The sequence below is a fragment of the Morchella sextelata genome (assembly GCF_020137385.1).
Source record: "Morchella sextelata strain SCLS chromosome Unknown scls_1, whole genome shotgun sequence".
NCBI lineage: Eukaryota > Fungi > Ascomycota > Pezizomycetes > Pezizales > Morchellaceae > Morchella > Morchella sextelata.
Window position 1 is genome coordinate 756,456 of NW_025408616.1, and position 16,565 is coordinate 773,020.

Below are 16,565 nucleotides of genomic sequence, written 5' to 3' on the forward strand. Positions count from 1 at the left end.
GTATATCTTTAGGTCAGAGAATAGTAGGACAAGAATCCTTCCTTTGGTGTGCGGATGAGATATTCAGCTCTCAGCTCCGGAATCTTGCCTGCAAGGTTCTCGAGTGATAACCTGTGATTCGGACATAACTACCCACCGCCAAGCAGCCGATCGATTAAGATATGATCCAATCAAATTCGATCCAAGGACACAAGCCTTTTCTTTTGGTCGGTTTATTACTTCATCTGCCAACAACCCAGGATCAACAATCAATCAATGACCCATAAACGACCGTGTTGCATTGCAAGGATCCAGAGTCTCGGGCCTCTCGTCTGCCTTACGTATCCAACTCCAAAATTTGATACTGCTACTCTACGTACGTCATCGTCATCAATGCAACAACATCACAGCTTTAGCCTCTAGCTATGAACACGCGTACGAGTAAAGGAGTAGGAAGAGAGAAAGACCACAAACCTGCCCAAACATCACAAATGAAGTGGCAATACACCGCACAGACTCTTGTCGATATGAACAACCAACTTGTCAAACCTCCGGCTTCTATTGATTTCCACTAGCCAATATTTGAAGCCTCCCTTTCATCAACACACACACCGTCTTTCAGGCTCTCATTCATCACCAAATTAAAGGGTTTGCGCCCAAGCGTCTTCAATCACATTCGAAGCCTCTTTGGAAGCTCTGCGGTGATCAACAAACACACCAACATAGATTCTACTGACATCACAGCTCCCGCCAGTCTTTACGACATGAAAAGAAAGCCTGTGGGTATGGTAGAAGGTATATGATAAAGAGATACTACGTCCCTGCATAGCAAAGATTCAGTCCGCAGCAGCAGGAAGGAATCCATATAGTTGAGCCGATATAAATAGCTATATATCAGCTTCACCATCTTCCCAATTCACTCTATTTCAAAACCTCATGACGGTCATAATGAATGACGCTTCTACGGGCGCGAGTTCGAAGCATAAGCGGGCACATGGCGACGAGGAGGAGCCCGAGCCAGGGGATTCCGGCAGTACTGATGCTAGTGGCCAAAGTGGGAGTGATGATGGGTCTGAGTTCCCTTTGGTATATCCCTTAGCCCATGGATAGATTGGTTTGGCAAAATTCTTATACATACATACCTTAGACAAAGGGAAAGCCCAACACACGTGCAAAAGGGAAAAGACAGAAAATTTCTACTGCTGCTGCTGCTGCTGCAGGTGCTGAGGTAAAGGCCAACTTGGCCTAGCAATTCTTACAACCTCTCGTTACTTACCACAACTGTGTATCCAGGAACCAACAACCCCTAGCACGAAAAGCAAGCGTGCCCCTCCTAGTAAGATTACTTCGCCAGAAAAGTCTTCTCCAGCTGTAGGTGTCAAGAAGGGTGCCATCTCGTTTATGACGAGGAAGGAGGCCGAGATGGTGTTTGATATGGCGATCGAAAGTGCGAACTGGGGGCTTATTATGGAAAAATTGAATAGTAACAAGTCTGGATCGAAGGTATCTTGTTCGGGGAATTTGAAGAGACATGTTCTAACCGTCTTGAAGAAACAAGCTCTGAGTGGTTATAATTAATAGCGAAGGACTTTTCACACTTATGAATGTTAGTTAAAGACAGAATTAATATCAATATCAGGTTACTACCTCTTGATTAAGCAAAAGCGCAGGTCATCCCCGATACTTACCTTCCTGTAACTGTAAATCCTCACACCACCAACCTCCTAGGTTAGATAAAAATATAATTTAATCAAATTTTGACATAATACACAATCCCTTTGTGGTGTAGTTGGTATCACACCCGGCTGTAATAGCTTGCTTACCGGTTGGTCACCAGTTCGACTCTGGTCGAAGGGACTCATTTTTTCATGGATACATAACTTACCTTACCGTATTCGTATTGTCCATTCCTTTTGCCAAACATCAGAGTAATAGTTTAGCTTTCGGCACGAGTCAATTTCAAGTGCAGACACATACATGCACGTAGGGGTGGTTACATACTTCTCATGATATTTACATATAACCGTATCTTAATTTTAATTAACTCCCGTTTACCAACCACAATTACGTATTAAGATCCCCTTGATATCATGTAGCTATATGCATTATTAAGATGAAACCCCCCAGTTTAGAATTGCAATTACCAGGTTATGCTCTGTAATCTCATTTTGGATAATATATATCGATATCGATATTCCCCCTCGAATCTCGGAACCAGCGGAATTCAATCAAGTAGACATATAAGAAGTATGCAATTGGATTGGATTGGATTGAACTGCAACTGGACCCATGGCCATACGCGTGCTGAACTGAACGCCCATAACTGAAATAAAGAAAGTAAAGAAAAAAAGGCTTAAGAAAGAGCAAAATGCAGCATTAAAAAACGATATCATGATCATGAACGTTGGGGGAGGGGAGGGAAATAAAGGCATAAAGACAATCGAAAAAAAATACCCACCGCACTGAAAGTAAATAAAAAGAAGACATCATTCACAAAAAAAGGGGGGATAACATTAATACATGTATGTAGTATAATAGAAAAAAGTCAATAGCTACATATATCCAAACTATGGTGTGCATGTGAACCCCAAGTTCCCTTGTGGTTTCTGACATTCATCCCTTAAGTTCCCATACATCCACATCACAGACCTCCCCATCAATAATCGCGTAGTCAAATAGAATAATAGCCTGCCCCCATGAAGAAAGGAAAAGAAAAGAAAAATCAGAACAACATAAACCCCCAAAGCTATTATTTTGGTCGTTGAAGAGATGATATAGTAATCATATACCGAGAATCGAAAGAACAAGAAAAAAAATGAAATGTTGCACAAAGAAGAAGGATAAAAACAGAAGAAAAAGAAGTGAATAGCTGAATCTGCCATTACCAGATTCAGAACTAAAGAAGGGGAAAGTTGACGTCGTTGGTGGACGAAGTCTTATACCCTAACCAACACAAGTAAAAAAAAAAAAAATGGTGTACACAGACCATGAAAATACGCCCTACCAAAAGAACAGCAAGAACCTAGAGTAGACAGAAAAGAAAGAAAACAACATGCGCGGTACCAGACCATCCTCCTGTCTGCTTAATTCCGACAACATCAATACTCATCAATCCTCTCAACCTGGATATCTCTCAGGGAGTAGATAAAAACATAAAGAACCCACACAAAAAAGATATCAACTGGCCCCTTCTCTCCGCGATATGTACTAAAATTAGCCCTCAAAATCATCTCCCCATACCTGCCCCACCTCGGAACCTTCCGCCTCGACCAGTTGGCAGTTCAAAGTCGGGATTTCCTCCAAGTAATTGACTAGACGTCGGTCCTCGTCGCCCTTGGTTCATTCCTCCTGGCATTGGCGGCTGCTGACCTGGTCCTGGCACCCAGTTAGGATTTGGAGGCCTCTGACTGATACTTGTGAAATTGCTGGTTGTACTCATTGCGGGACTTCTCTGGCCATCCTGAAGGTCCTCTAACGCACGTAACGGCATCTGTTGCTGTTGTTGCTGCTGCTGTTGCTGCTGTTGCGGTATCTGTATTCTGTACGGTATAGGTCCAGGCATACCGCCGGGCATAGGCGCATGCGGGTGCGGGGGCTGCGAAAGTGCGACGTGGGTAGCATCGAATACTGGTGCCACATCCTCGTAGTAACTTTCAGACGGACGAGGGGCGGCATTATTTCCACGGCGGGCAGGAGATGCGTCGGCGGGGGTAGGAAGTTCAGCTGGGGGCGGCGTGCGAGATTGAGGCGGCGGAGTACCAGAGCTCTGTCCATTCCATACTGCACGTGGGGGTACATATCTATGAGTTGTTAATAAAGGGGAAGGGAAATAGCAAGTTAAAATGTTAAAGGGGGTGTTACTCATTGTCGTACGGCTGTTTAGTATCATTTACAACAGCCAGCCTGGGCGGAGTGGGCTCCCGCTGCATATCTGCGGCCAACTCGGCAGGTTGCACGCGCCTATCATCATCACGATATTCCTCGCTGGTCGCTGGTGCTGCTGCTGCAACTCCCACTGCCGTGCCTCCTGCTGCTGCAGGAAGCGTCTGCTCAAACTCCCGTCTTTCGTCTACGTGTGGCTGCTCCGCAGGGAAATCATATTCGCGGCTTTCTCTTTGTTGATGTTGTGGCGGGGGTTGCTGTTGCATCGGTCTCCTCTGTCCCTGGCCACCACCCATCATCATGCCGTTTGGCCCCATTCCTCCTTGCGGTCCCATCCCATTATGATGTCCCATTCCTGGTCCCATTCCTGGTCCCGGTCCCATTCCCAGCCCCATTCCGTACTGTCCACCACCTCCATATGGCCCGCCGTTCTGCGGCGGCGGCCCACGGGGTCCAAATTGGTTCGGCCCGGGACCTCTTCTCGGAGGAGGCCCTAGCCCTGTACCTGGGTTGAACATTCCTGGTCCATTCTGAGGGGGAGGTCCTCTATATCCGCCTTGAGGAGGTCCACCATTATAGCCATCTCCATTATATCCAGGTGCCGGGCTACCATATCCTCTAGGTGGGGGAGCGCCGTACGGTCCCGGATTACCATTATTCGCCGATTGCATTGGTTGATTCGGGTATTGTCCCCTTACTTGTCCCGGTGGATTGGGCCTCGAGAGTGGCCCCGCACCTCTCGGCGGCGGCCCATACCCCTCACTCCTATCGCTGGGCGCACGACGTAACGAAGGCTGGTTAAACGAACTCGCGCCACCCATCACTCTTTCTTCGGGCGCTGACGGTGACATGGCTCGCGATCTAGGATTCAATGGGATACGCTCTCCCTCCGGCTCCCCGTGCACAGGCTTATCAACTTCGAAAGTAGCGAATTCCGGCATTTTATCGCCAATGTTGCTCTCTGGAATCGGGGGAACTGCCGCGACCTGCGGCTGGTTTGCATAAAATTCCGTACCATTCGTAGGCGGAGCCTCTGCGATTCTCTTGCGACGGGCGACCTTTTGCACAAGCGTTCGGCGCATACCGCAGGTTATAATTCCTGCTATGGCATTGAGAACAGTCGCCCCAAGCACGACCCAACCACCCCATTGAACGTGCGGTAGGAAAATTAAGATATCAACTAGGAAGGCAAGAAGTGAGAGTACAAATGTTGGTAGCGAAAGTATCAAAATAGCAAGCAAGTATCGCGGAGAATGCGCGGGACCATTGAGGTGCGAAAGCACCGAGAGAATTAATAATATTAGAGTAAATAGTGCCGCAATGGGGTGCACAATCAGCAAGTGTGTCAGTGAATTGCGGGCATTGGACTGGAGGGAAAAGTCGGCATTCGAAAGTTCACCAGATGCTGTGAGGTTTTAGGTTAGCAATTTTCCTGATGACTGATGGATGCATGGACAGGACGAGGGGAGGAGGGCGAGCTGCAAGACACGGCAATGATCGCATGGGACCAATTAACATCGCGTCCACATAATGCAAGACTAGCAGCGGTCACAATAACACCGAACCAGCCCCATCTACCCTCTCGCGAGACCTCCACCCCTGCCCCATTCTCCATAATCCCCACGACCGATGGTAAAGACATACCTGTGTTGTAACCAATTGCATAGCCACTACATTGACCCGACGTACAAAAGCCGAAGACGCCGAACGTAACGTCGTTATAGGCGGCGAGGTGGATTCCAGGAATTATCGGAGTACTCAGAACACTCAGCAGCAAGAGAGCAAATGCGGCCAGCAGGATGATGCTGAGCGGGGTTGCGGGTCGCATTCGCATATTGACGGTTGGAGAGAAAAGAACCGAGTCTCCGGGAGTGGGAAGACGGGGCTCTGGAAGGGATTAAGGGGAAACGAGTGAAGGAGAGAGCGTGAAAAGACAAAATAAGTCTTCGAAGGAGGGAAGGGGAAGCGTGGGTGTTTGTGGTCTGTGGAGAGGTGTGGGAGGGCCCTTTGGGGGGGGGGATAGTGGACTAGAGTAGAGCAGGCACCTCTAAACACACAGATAGGCACAGACTGAGAAACAGGATCAGGCCAAATGTGGCTGAGCAAAGAAAAATTAAGTAAAAAAAGAGTGATGGGCGTTTCTGTAGGACCAAAGAGTGTGGTTGAACTTGACAAGGTCTGCTGCTGTCGACCTGAAATGCAATGCAATGGCACCAAATGAGTGGAAGCTGAATGTGACAACGTCTCTTTTCTGGCTGCGGTCGGCAGCCTTTGGAGGTTGAGTGAACCACAGACAGAGGAGGTTCAATCAATAGGCCGGCTGCTCAAGCGATTGATTCGAGTCAATGAACGTGAAAATAGAGAGTGTGTGAGTGAGTGAAGGAGGAGAGGAGTGGCGAGTTGCCGTGCCTCGAAGGTGTCGTGATGGGACGAGGACGCGCAGATGTCACTTGAAGTGAGTGTGTATATATTTGCAACGGCAGCGAAGTATCAAAAGGGAAGGAAGGCGGCGGCTGCGTCTCTAGGTGGGGGGCTTTCCAGAAGCTTGTCTTAGTTGAAGATGGTAATATGCAGACGAAGGAGAGAGCTTATCCTCTCTGTCTGGATAAGTACATGTACCTACGCAAAGTATGTTTGCAAATGATGTCTGACGACGGCGGTATGTGATGATGGGATAGGCTGGTATTTTGGTTCCTCCTTCCTAGAGTACACGCTGGATAACTTTACATGGAGATACCTAGCAGATAGGGAAGATAATGATGTGTCTGTGTTTCTGTGCGCCCTCTTGCAATTGATGAGGTTTAAGACGAAGAAGAAGAAGAAGAAGAAATATTCTATGATCTATTCATTGCTGTCTGTGTTAGTGTATGTGTCTCCCTAAACACTGAGCTGTCCTAAAGCGACCAACTCTATCCCTCGAAATTCCCCAAGAGACGATCGAAATGTCAAATCCCAATTCCCCATCCATGTTTCCATCGTGTTAGCCGCCCAGCACCTTCACCAATCCGCCCAAACCTTCGAGTCTTCTACAATCATAACCCACAATCCCACTCCCTCCCCCTCTCCAAAACTCTACTGTACTCTCTTTTCTTACCCGATGGTGTAAAGCACTTTCCACACACCGCCCTGATGTTGCACCATGTTTAAGCGACCCCCCCCCCCCCCCCCCATTCCACCATCTGGAGGAGGAGGAGGCCCACCACATACAACATGCATGAAGTACCCCAATTTCCGACGCAATAGGCAGAACGGGAAAAGAGAGCTAATCCGGTGTACTCTATCTAGAGTACACTCCCCACAATCCCTCATGCCTCTGGAGAGACCCACACGGTTCTACTCTTCTGGCCGAGTTATGGTGTTGTCAGCTGTCGTGGCATTTAAATGCTCGGTTTCTGTTTTCTTGCGTGGTCGTGGTGGGCGTGAAGAAAAAGTGACCCTGAGACATGGCCTTCCATGTTGGGTTCCAAGTTCCAACTAGGAAGGGAAAGTGTTTGTCCAGTGTTTTGTGTCAGCATGGTTCTTTTCCTCCAAAGTGGTATTTAAGATGTAGGTACGGCTGAATTGGACCTCCCCTCCCCTCGCTCCCCGGTCCCTTTTCACGTGGAGGGGTTAAAACTCCCCCCCCTAATTCAATTCTACGCGAGCTAGGCTCCGTACATAAAGTTATTACTTTACCCCAGGGTATATAAGTGCTTTAGGTACTCTACTTTAAAGTGTTAACTCAGCGGCATACACGAGGCGCACTTTTAAACTTTCACTTCTTGCAATCTCAGTGTGGCTAGACAGAGTGACAGTTGTATGTGAAAACCTGGTTGGAGGAGGAGCGAAAGCAAAGAAAAAGAGAGGGCTCCGAAATAGAACAAAACTCAGGTTTTAGACGCTCAAACAAAAAGCAAAACCAAAACAAAACCCTACATATCATAGCTATACCACCCGATCACTCCGACAAGAACCCAAAGTTATGTTACCCACCATGCCGAATTCACCAATCTCCGAATTCCCTTTCCCTCGCTCTCCCTCACTCTCCTCCTCCTGTTCTTCTTATCAGAGTGAGATGCCCACACACGCGTTCACAAACCGTCCCCAGCGCTCGGGGTCATTGAAATAAAGTCGAGAACGCTCTACTCTAAGCGTATGTCTAGCTTCCCGACCACTCTACCTAGACTACTCGGCGTGTCCCGCGCTCGCTTGGCGACTAAGCCGCGGCGAACGGGCGTGGTTCAGACTGCAGTGACATCCGATAAGATAGATCTAGTTGTGGATACGATCGAGTGAGACCCGATGATTGTCTGATCGGGTCGGGCGGGAGGGTTTGTGGTCTTGCCGGAGTCGTTGGGCGTGGAGCTGCCAACCGTGGGAATGTTCGAGGCCGTGGATAGGGGGTTATATATCTATTGCGCCGAGTTTCTTCCTCTTTGGAAAAAGAGCGTGTACCTGCTCTACCTTGCGCCATGGATTAGGTAGTTACTCTGCCAGTGTGTATGTGCCTGAGATCTGCTCACTTTGAGTTAATCTACTCTGCTCCGCTCTACGGCCGTGGCAACGGCATGCGCCATGCTATGGATTAGAGCCAATTCGGCTGGGGGGTAATCATACTGTGCTCTGGAAGTCACCGCGGAACATAACTCAGGGGTTTTTGAGAAACACCAGAGTCTTAGGAACTCTACTCGGGGGGCACGTGAGTTGCTCGTGTGGCAGTGTCCAGTGTGGCGTTGTAGAATAGTTATTATTTTCGAGTGATCCTCCATGGCCCACATGCACCAACCACCAAGGACCCAAAAAGACGCGGCCTAGTAAACTTACTAAACCCTACTAAACTGCCCGAACCCCGCAGCCTCACTCACTTGCATCTTCTCCCCCAGGCCCTTCCTCGCGGTCACATCATCACCCCCGTGACCGCTGCAGGTCAACTGTCATATGACGTCACTGCTTCCCCTCCCCACCTCCCCACCTCACCATCCACATCACCATCCACATCACCATCCACATCCACCCCCCCCCCCCCCCCCCCCCAAAACCCCCCCCGGGGCCAGATCTTGATTCTGTTCTTTCTCGCACAACACCGAGCAGGCAGATAGACGCTCGGACAGACAGGAATAGCTTACTTGCTCTGCTCGACTGAGGTCATCACTTGGCGGGGTCTCCCGAAGGATCGGTTTTTGACAGGGAAAAAACCGGGATATGTGGTTGGTGATGGGAGATCACAGCGCGCTGACTGGCAGCCAGGATTCACGCTCTGGTGATGGTCAATACCTTCCTTGATGGGTTTGGGGTCGCGTATTGAAGATCGTGAAAAACATAAAAATAGACTACACCGTGCAATAAAGTAGAGCACATACTTTTTTGACGACCGGCGATGGGAATAGGGAGGTGAGCGGGAAGATTGAGTGAGTTGTAGTTGTAGTAGTTGTTGTTGTGGTGGTTAGCATGTATGTCATAGGCGTGTAACTTGATGTTCTGCTCGCTGGCATGGCTTTCCTCAACGCTGTGGGCCCTGAACTTAAGTTTTATGTATTGTACAACATCGACACAGCTCTCCCTCTCTGAGTGTACATATTACCAGGGTATCAATCAGTACCGGGTTAACAAAGTCAATACTAAGCCCTCAGCACACATTTTCTCACCAGTTGCGAAACGATTCTGTGTACTTTGGACATTAATGACTTGTTTGGCTTGAGTAAAGGTCTACTACCGACAGCTCCCTAGGGCACCACCGGCCGGGCCCCGGTTCCACGAATGTACCCTTGCCGGCACCACTCGCCTCCCTGCCAGCGGCCCGCCCCTACATACATATATCCATGACGATCACGAAACTCCACCACACCCTCCCTCGCTGCAGGATGGATAAACCTAACCCTCTGCTGCGTATGCGGGGTGTAAATTCTGCTGCGGTCGGTATCTGATGGGGGTAGGCGAGCGCTTATGTTTATGACAGCCGTTTAGACTATATATAACCTGCACCAATCTTCTGGCGGCGTGCTAATTCAGACTGTGGCAAGGCATCCCAAGTAATTTCCATCGATAGTCGATAGATAGCCGGTCACACAAGACGTCAAAACTGCCTCTTTGAGTTCAAGACAAAACCGCCAAAGACGGCAATCTCAACGTCTTGTGTGTGACGGGGCAGTCTGTATGTTGGGGTTATTGTTTTCGGGATGATCTTTAAATTTGGAGCAATAGAAATAGAGATAAGCGAGAACATAGAGTGTATTGTATGAACTGATGATTAGAAACAAGGAAGAGGGCGAGAAGGCTCACTCTTCAATATACATGTAGGTAGAGTTTAGAGAACAGTCACACAAGACGTCGAAGTTGGACTATGAGGGAAGAAGACAAATGACCAGATAGGGGACTTGCTAGTCTCGTACCAATCCCCTACTTAGCAGCAAGCTGCTCTCGTGGAAGCAGGGGGGTTGGGGACGAGCCTAGGGAATTCCAACGTACTGTGACCGTCCGCTGAATACCATCGAACCCTTACCACCACTAATTACTACATGCACAAATCGACCGCCCACGTCAACAATGATAGTATCAACTTCTGACAAGTATATCACGGGCAAAGACCGTTAACGTTAAGTACTGCATGATCATGATATAACATTGCAGCAGAGTAAACTACAAGTACTACTGGAATCCGGACTACTAAATACTACCTAAGGCGATGAAGAAGAAGTACGCCGTTTGCCTAAATACTCGCCCTGATTGGCGGTTGTTGCTAATAGGGACTAGAAAAAAAAAAGGGAGGAAGGAGGAGCAGGAAAGGGGGGGGGGGGGGGGGGGGTTATTAAAATTAAAGAGATTTTTTTTTTGGTCGGGGAAAAACTGATCATGACGTCGCTATGTACTTTGGTGTATACTTTTGCTACACACTACTTGCGCTGGTCATCACTTGTCACTCTTCTCCTCCCCGCCTCAACCTCCACCACCACCCCACAACCACCACCGCCTTCTCCTTCTCCTCCTCCTCCAATTTCAAACATCTTGATATCCCTAAAGATCCCCCCCTCCCAACCCTCCACGCGCGAGGCACACGTCTGTTATCGCCGCCTATCCTCCCCGCGCCCTACGTAATGTGAGAGTGAAGTCTAAAACAAAAAAACAAAACACAAAGACAGAGATATGAAAAAATAGCCAAACTCCAAAATATTTTTTTCAGCCTCAATTCGATTTCAATTCGGTTTTCAATTCCCCCGTTGCTCAAATTCCGCTGCCCCATCTCTCGTTTGCTGATTAGGTTCACGGAATGCCGGCGCCATTGGGTACCCCACATCACCAGATGGCACGGGGGCCCAGTGGTTCGCGTAACAGGGCGGAAGCGATATGTTTCTGACTCCCTGTGACTCTCTCCTGCGTTGGCGCCTCTCCTGTAATATCTCGGTAGGGTCGGGCTGATTTCTCACGTTTATACCATCCATTTGAGTGGAGTTGGTAAACATCATGCCCGAGGGGCCCGGGAGAGGCTGGAGGTGATTTGCGAGGAGATCCTGATTTGCAGAATGATCCTGGTTCGGCGGGAAGCTCTGCTGATTGTCGGCCGCCGAATCAGTAAAGTGGGGCACGTCCTGCATTGCCGTCACATCATCATAGTGCGTGTGGATGGGGATGTTGGAGAACGGGAAGGGTTCGCCTAGGATACCGCGGAAAAGGTCGGTGAACTCCTCGGCACTGGTTCCTGGTCTAGTCTCCTCGGCCTGGTTTCCATTGTGTGTTGCCAATGGCTGGTCCTGTTGCTGGGAGTAATCCGAGCTGGAATTGCCACCGTTGCCACCGTTGCCGCTGTTCGTATTGTTGTTGATGTTTCCAGCCTTTATTCCACCAGGGACGTCCCGGTTCTCCGGGAAATCTGTTGGTACGTCCGAGACGTCACCGCCAATCTTGGAAGCAGATATTACCAGCAGCTTTGTGAGGACTTTCCAAGACCTTTCGGCAGCCAAGCTGTCTTCTGCCATGGCCCTCAACCACCTCAATAATTTTTTGGCATCTTTTAACAAGCCGTCAGCTTGCTGCGGGTTGTGTTCAACCCGCATAGCCATTTCCACCATCAAAATTGTACCTGCAGAGACAAGATAATGGAGCAGACACCACCAAGGCGAGCTGCTTATTAGGCCAACGGGATTTGGCTCGTCCGGCAAAAGCGCCACCGTCTCACGAGCAGCCTCGATACACGTTGCTGCTGCAGACCGATTAAACCCACGTGAACGATTGGATTCATTTGGTATACGATAATAGTTCAATCTGCATAGGCATGGGCGATTGATGATAATTCGAATGTAATGGTACTGGAACGCAAGATTCATTCTCTGTTACCAGCGTCAGTGAAGCTTGAATGATATCTCTGGCACGCAAAAAACACAATACCTGTCTGTAGTAAAGTTGATCTCGTTGTCTTTTGCCGAAATCCAACAAGTTTGGGAGGTCAGCACGCCATTTCATAACCTTCAACTCCATCGCGGAGATGGTTCCCTGAATGTCACTCCAGCTTCGAGATCTGGTGGCAGGGCTGTAAAGGTTCGACAATACTTCAGCAGTTATTTGGTTGAGTTTTGTATGCTCAACAAAATAGGTTGAGGGATATGTGCCAGAGCTAAGAAAACTGATAGAAGTACGTGAAGAACCTGCTGTGGCCTGTTTTGACGTTGTTGAAGAAGGAGATGGCGCAGAAGAGATGTTAGAGGCGGGGACAGAGGGTCCTGGGGGCTGAGGTGTGGGAGGCGAATTGCGAAAAATGAAAGGGCTGGAAACGGCAGAAGGTTTTGCGGACGGTGGTTGCGAGTTAGGACTGGCGGTTTCGGAGTACTTTCTCAAGGCTATACCAAACCCATCCTCCATGGGATATTGTTCTTCATCAACAGGGCGAGGCATTGGTACACTGCAATCCCGCTCATGAATACAAGACGGTCGACCGGTCATAATACAAAGTAGATACTCTAGGGAATATAGCGAGTACCACATTCGCACGCGCATCTCCTTCTCTGCCTCATCAAGTTCAGGAACGTCGTTGCGAAGATTAAGACCGAGAGTCTGCGAGTAGCGAATAGCAAGCCCGACAACGTTCCATGCACTGGCAATTAGGATAAAATGATTAGCGATGGGTTAGCGAACTGGAGGGGGCAGCACGTAGTTAAGGTATATTTTTATTTAAAGGTTTCTAAGATATGTCTCTAAGACACATCAAGAACCACACGGGAGACATGGCATGCTCGGTAATCCAAAAAAAGACGAGGAGGTAGAATACCGATTAGTCTGGTTACTAGCAATAAGATAAATGCCAGCTAATCCCACAACTTGAACCTGCTGTAAATCAGGTACCTCAAGGATGCTTCCTTCATCAAGGCTCAAAACTCTACCCCTAGAGAAATATTTAAGGTGCTCGATCTCAGATTCCTCCTTCCAATCAGCATTGGTAAGACGCCCATACAATGAGCCAATCGCAAACATTAAATTAAGCATTGCCAACCATCGCTTTGAGCTCGCCGGGGGGAAGAAAGACTGAAAAAAAGCGTCGTATTGCGCCATAAAAAGCTTTTTTAGTACGATAGGGAACGTGGGATAAACTGTGGAGAAAAATGCATTCAAAAGCTCATCAGCAGTTTCTTTAGGAGGAAGATAGAACGGATTGATTTGTCCCCCAGCTATCGAAACAGACAAATCGTCTAGGTGATAGGTAGGCGTTTCGAATTGGTATTCATCGTCATTCCTAGTGGCAAGAGCACTGGATTCTACGTTGTAATTTTTAGTCGATGTCTCTGAATGTGATTTCTGAGAACCAGTTCCCGGCATGGGAGCCATACGTGGCGGTTCTGCCGAAGCTTCACGAGCAAGTTGTTGAGCTACTCTTTGGATCCAGGCAACTTCACTATTTTTCCCCATGTACCCCGTCGGGTATGCGCTGTCGCTCCGATTGGGCTCTTCTCGAATATGGTCTACAGAGCCAGTTGAGCCGACCCCGGCCGTGACAAGAGATTCGCCGTCCCGGTGCTTTTGATGGGCTGAATGGTATTCTAGGCCAATATCACGTGGCTGTAAGGGCAGAGGTTGTAAGTTCTGTGCAGGCAATAGGGCACGCCCAGAAAACTCGACTTGACTGACCCCTTGCAAAGCCTTTTGGATAGCCAATTGGCCAGCGCTGTCAACGTGACACTTCAATTGCTCAAGCACTGACTCGTACAGTTCCACCTTCGATTTCAACGAGATCATCTCACTAGGTTCAAGGTTAGCTGTATAGCCTAGTAGTTCAGATCAAGCAGTACTTTTTAGCTTTATCGCGCTTTCCGTCAGCATAGTAACAGCTGAGTTTGAAGTCCTGGCAATGTTTGCATACGGGTCTATTTCAAAAATTAGGTCAATTAGTATTATACCACTAGGGGAGAATTATCAAAAAAATTCTGGTTCAAAGCCCCATCCTTCGACTGTTTTCAACCGTGGAGAGCTCGTTTGACCGCGCCCGAGATATTCCGTAGCCTAAATTCCAGCTCTCTCGACTCCCTCATACTCCCAATATCTCTTGAGGTTGAAAACATCCGAACAATGAGACTCGAAACCCGTTATGAAATAGGTAGGCACTAGAAAATTTCCCACACCTTTCACCACTACACTACTCAACTCAATGCGCACGAATGTCGCAGGCAAGCAATTAGCATGATACTGTATTTTTATTTCAGAAGAAAAGAGAGATCGTACGTTGTGGGGGCGGGATAAAATAAGGTTTCTCGGCACGAACCTTTGTTTTTCTCTGTCTGCAAGGCTCACATGCGTGTGGAACTCTGTGCCTATCCCCACCGCTACCAGCCGTTGAACCGCCGCTACCATCGTCTCTGGTTGCACTTGGTCGCAAGCGTGGAATAGGGACCTTCCCTTGCTGTTGTTGCGGAGACTGTGCGAGTTCCGCTGCTGAGGACGAGGCTGAAGAGCTCTTGCGAGCTGCACCACGAGCGGATGTACCAGTACGGGGATCCACCATTGGTCGAACTGTACGGGATGTAGAATGGGTAGGTATGTAAGTACTCTAAGCTCTATGGTTTCGGATGGGTACAAGGATGAGGAGTGAGATCTCAGATCGGATGGGAATTGAGGTGTGTGGGAGGGTCCGTTGAAAGATGGGATAGGATGGCTAGGAATTACGAATTCGGGAAAAGTTGTACAATCCGGGACGAGAGAGGGAAGGCGACACTCCTTCGCTGTGCTAGAAAGTGTAAAGTGTGTATTGCAAGATATTGAAAAACTTGGTATAAGGTCTAAGAGAAAGCCTCATAATGACGAAAAACAGTTTCCAGAGCAGCAGGAGGGGAATTTCGTCGGATGGCCAGCTTTAAACCATCCAGCGGTTCCAGTCTCAATAACATATCTAGGAGGGGAGGAGTCAGTGGGGCTTTTCTCCCTTTCCCTTCTCGGCGGCCGGGTCAAGGTCTTGACAGGCCCTTTTGTCCAAGAAATATCTGGGCCGTTCCAAGTTACCGTAGAACTTTCTCCGATCCTGGCATCAGGTCGAAAAGTTCTTGATCGCGCAACCTGCTTCTGTGGCTGGTGGGATAGCCCAGGATGGACAGGGACAGCCTTGCCCCGTCGCTCTTTCCAGTTTTATGTTGGAGCGTGCTTAAAATGACGTCACCTGGCTTCAGCCGTGCTGTCGGTGATCGCGAGTGGATTTGTCCTTATGATAGGTCACTCTACGTAGGGATAAGGACCCTGACGATGCAGTCGACCCTGACTGTGATACTCCATAACTTTGATGTGTTTGGTCAATCCCACAGATTAGGTTGATGGAGTCGGCTTACTATCCCTTCATCTGTTTCACCGGTGGTGTAATCCTATGAGATTCACCACATACCGTACCTGCCGTCAAAACCGTTTATCAACACGCCGGTCTCTTCGGTCTCTTCGGCAAGTTGTAGGGCAGCAAGAGATGAAGGGACCTCGGTGGCGAAGTCACTTTTCCTCAATGGTTATGTGTGGCTTAGTAATAAGAATATGTGGCTTAGTGACTTTGCCATCACTGATTAGGAGGTCTCGCAATATGCAGGTTTTACCAGGGCCGCGTGATCCTACGCAGGATCATTAGCAAAGGGTTCTTAGGGCTGGGGGTTGGGGGGGTGTAGGAAGGCTTAAGCAGGATGACCCGGTTATTGACCAATTAGCGAGGAACCCGCTCGACGTACATACCGAGACAGGGCCATAAGGCGGTAAATTTAACCAGGGTTTGAAATATCGACTTTGGAGATGGCAAAGGGATGTAGGCTGCTTGGTTTACATAAACATTTCTGAGAACCTGATTGGTACTGAGCTGATCTATTCTACAGCGAGAGGTAGAATTATTGTAGAAACAGGGGTCTAAAAACAGGGTTTCTATGGCTGGGCAAGCCAATAGAACTCCTCCTATACTTCTACAATAATCTTACCGCAAGCTGTAGTTTCGATAAAACCAAGGCGAGTCGATGGGAGCACGGTTGCATGTGATTATTTAACCATAGAGCATGTATACTCATATTTTTCTGATGTTTGTAAAAGGAACCACTATTGCATACCATACAGATACGCACCCAGTCCGCAATTTTACAAACGTCAGGAAGTATGGCCGTGACTGCCGTCGAGGGTGTACTACTAATTTCATGACGTTTCCGAACACGACTGCTATTGCATTCCATATAAAAAAGCGTCAAGCCCTCCTTTTTGTATGGTATGCAATATCGGTCGTGTTTGGACACTTT

The 16,565-nt window shown here is 48.5% G+C and overlaps 3 protein-coding genes across 3 annotated transcripts; 1 reads left to right on the top strand and 2 right to left on the bottom strand.

The window, feature by feature from the left end:
• Window positions 1-927: 927 nt before the first annotated feature.
• H6S33_000188 (uncharacterized protein) lies at window positions 928-1,557 on the top strand (the record flags this gene model as incomplete). Its single annotated transcript, XM_044831537.1, has 3 exons — window positions 928-1,065; window positions 1,127-1,207; window positions 1,273-1,557. 3 exons carry the CDS (start codon window positions 928-930, stop codon window positions 1,555-1,557), a joined length of 504 nt encoding a protein of 167 aa, XP_044699747.1.
• A 1,648-nt stretch (window positions 1,558-3,205) lies between these two features.
• On the bottom strand, window positions 3,206-5,695 carry H6S33_000189 (uncharacterized protein; the record flags this gene model as incomplete). Its single annotated transcript, XM_044831538.1, has 3 exons — window positions 3,206-3,779; window positions 3,841-5,266; window positions 5,506-5,695. The coding sequence occupies 3 exons, from the start codon at window positions 5,693-5,695 to the stop codon at window positions 3,206-3,208; spliced, it is 2,190 nt and encodes a 729-aa protein (XP_044699748.1).
• A 5,347-nt stretch (window positions 5,696-11,042) lies between these two features.
• H6S33_000190 (uncharacterized protein) lies at window positions 11,043-14,821 on the bottom strand (the record flags this gene model as incomplete). Its single annotated transcript, XM_044831540.1, has 7 exons — window positions 11,043-12,161; window positions 12,220-12,922; window positions 13,097-13,881; window positions 13,951-14,062; window positions 14,112-14,186; window positions 14,442-14,455; window positions 14,582-14,821. 7 exons carry the CDS (start codon window positions 14,819-14,821, stop codon window positions 11,043-11,045), a joined length of 3,048 nt encoding a protein of 1,015 aa, XP_044699749.1.
• Between the last annotated feature and the right edge of the window lie 1,744 nt (window positions 14,822-16,565).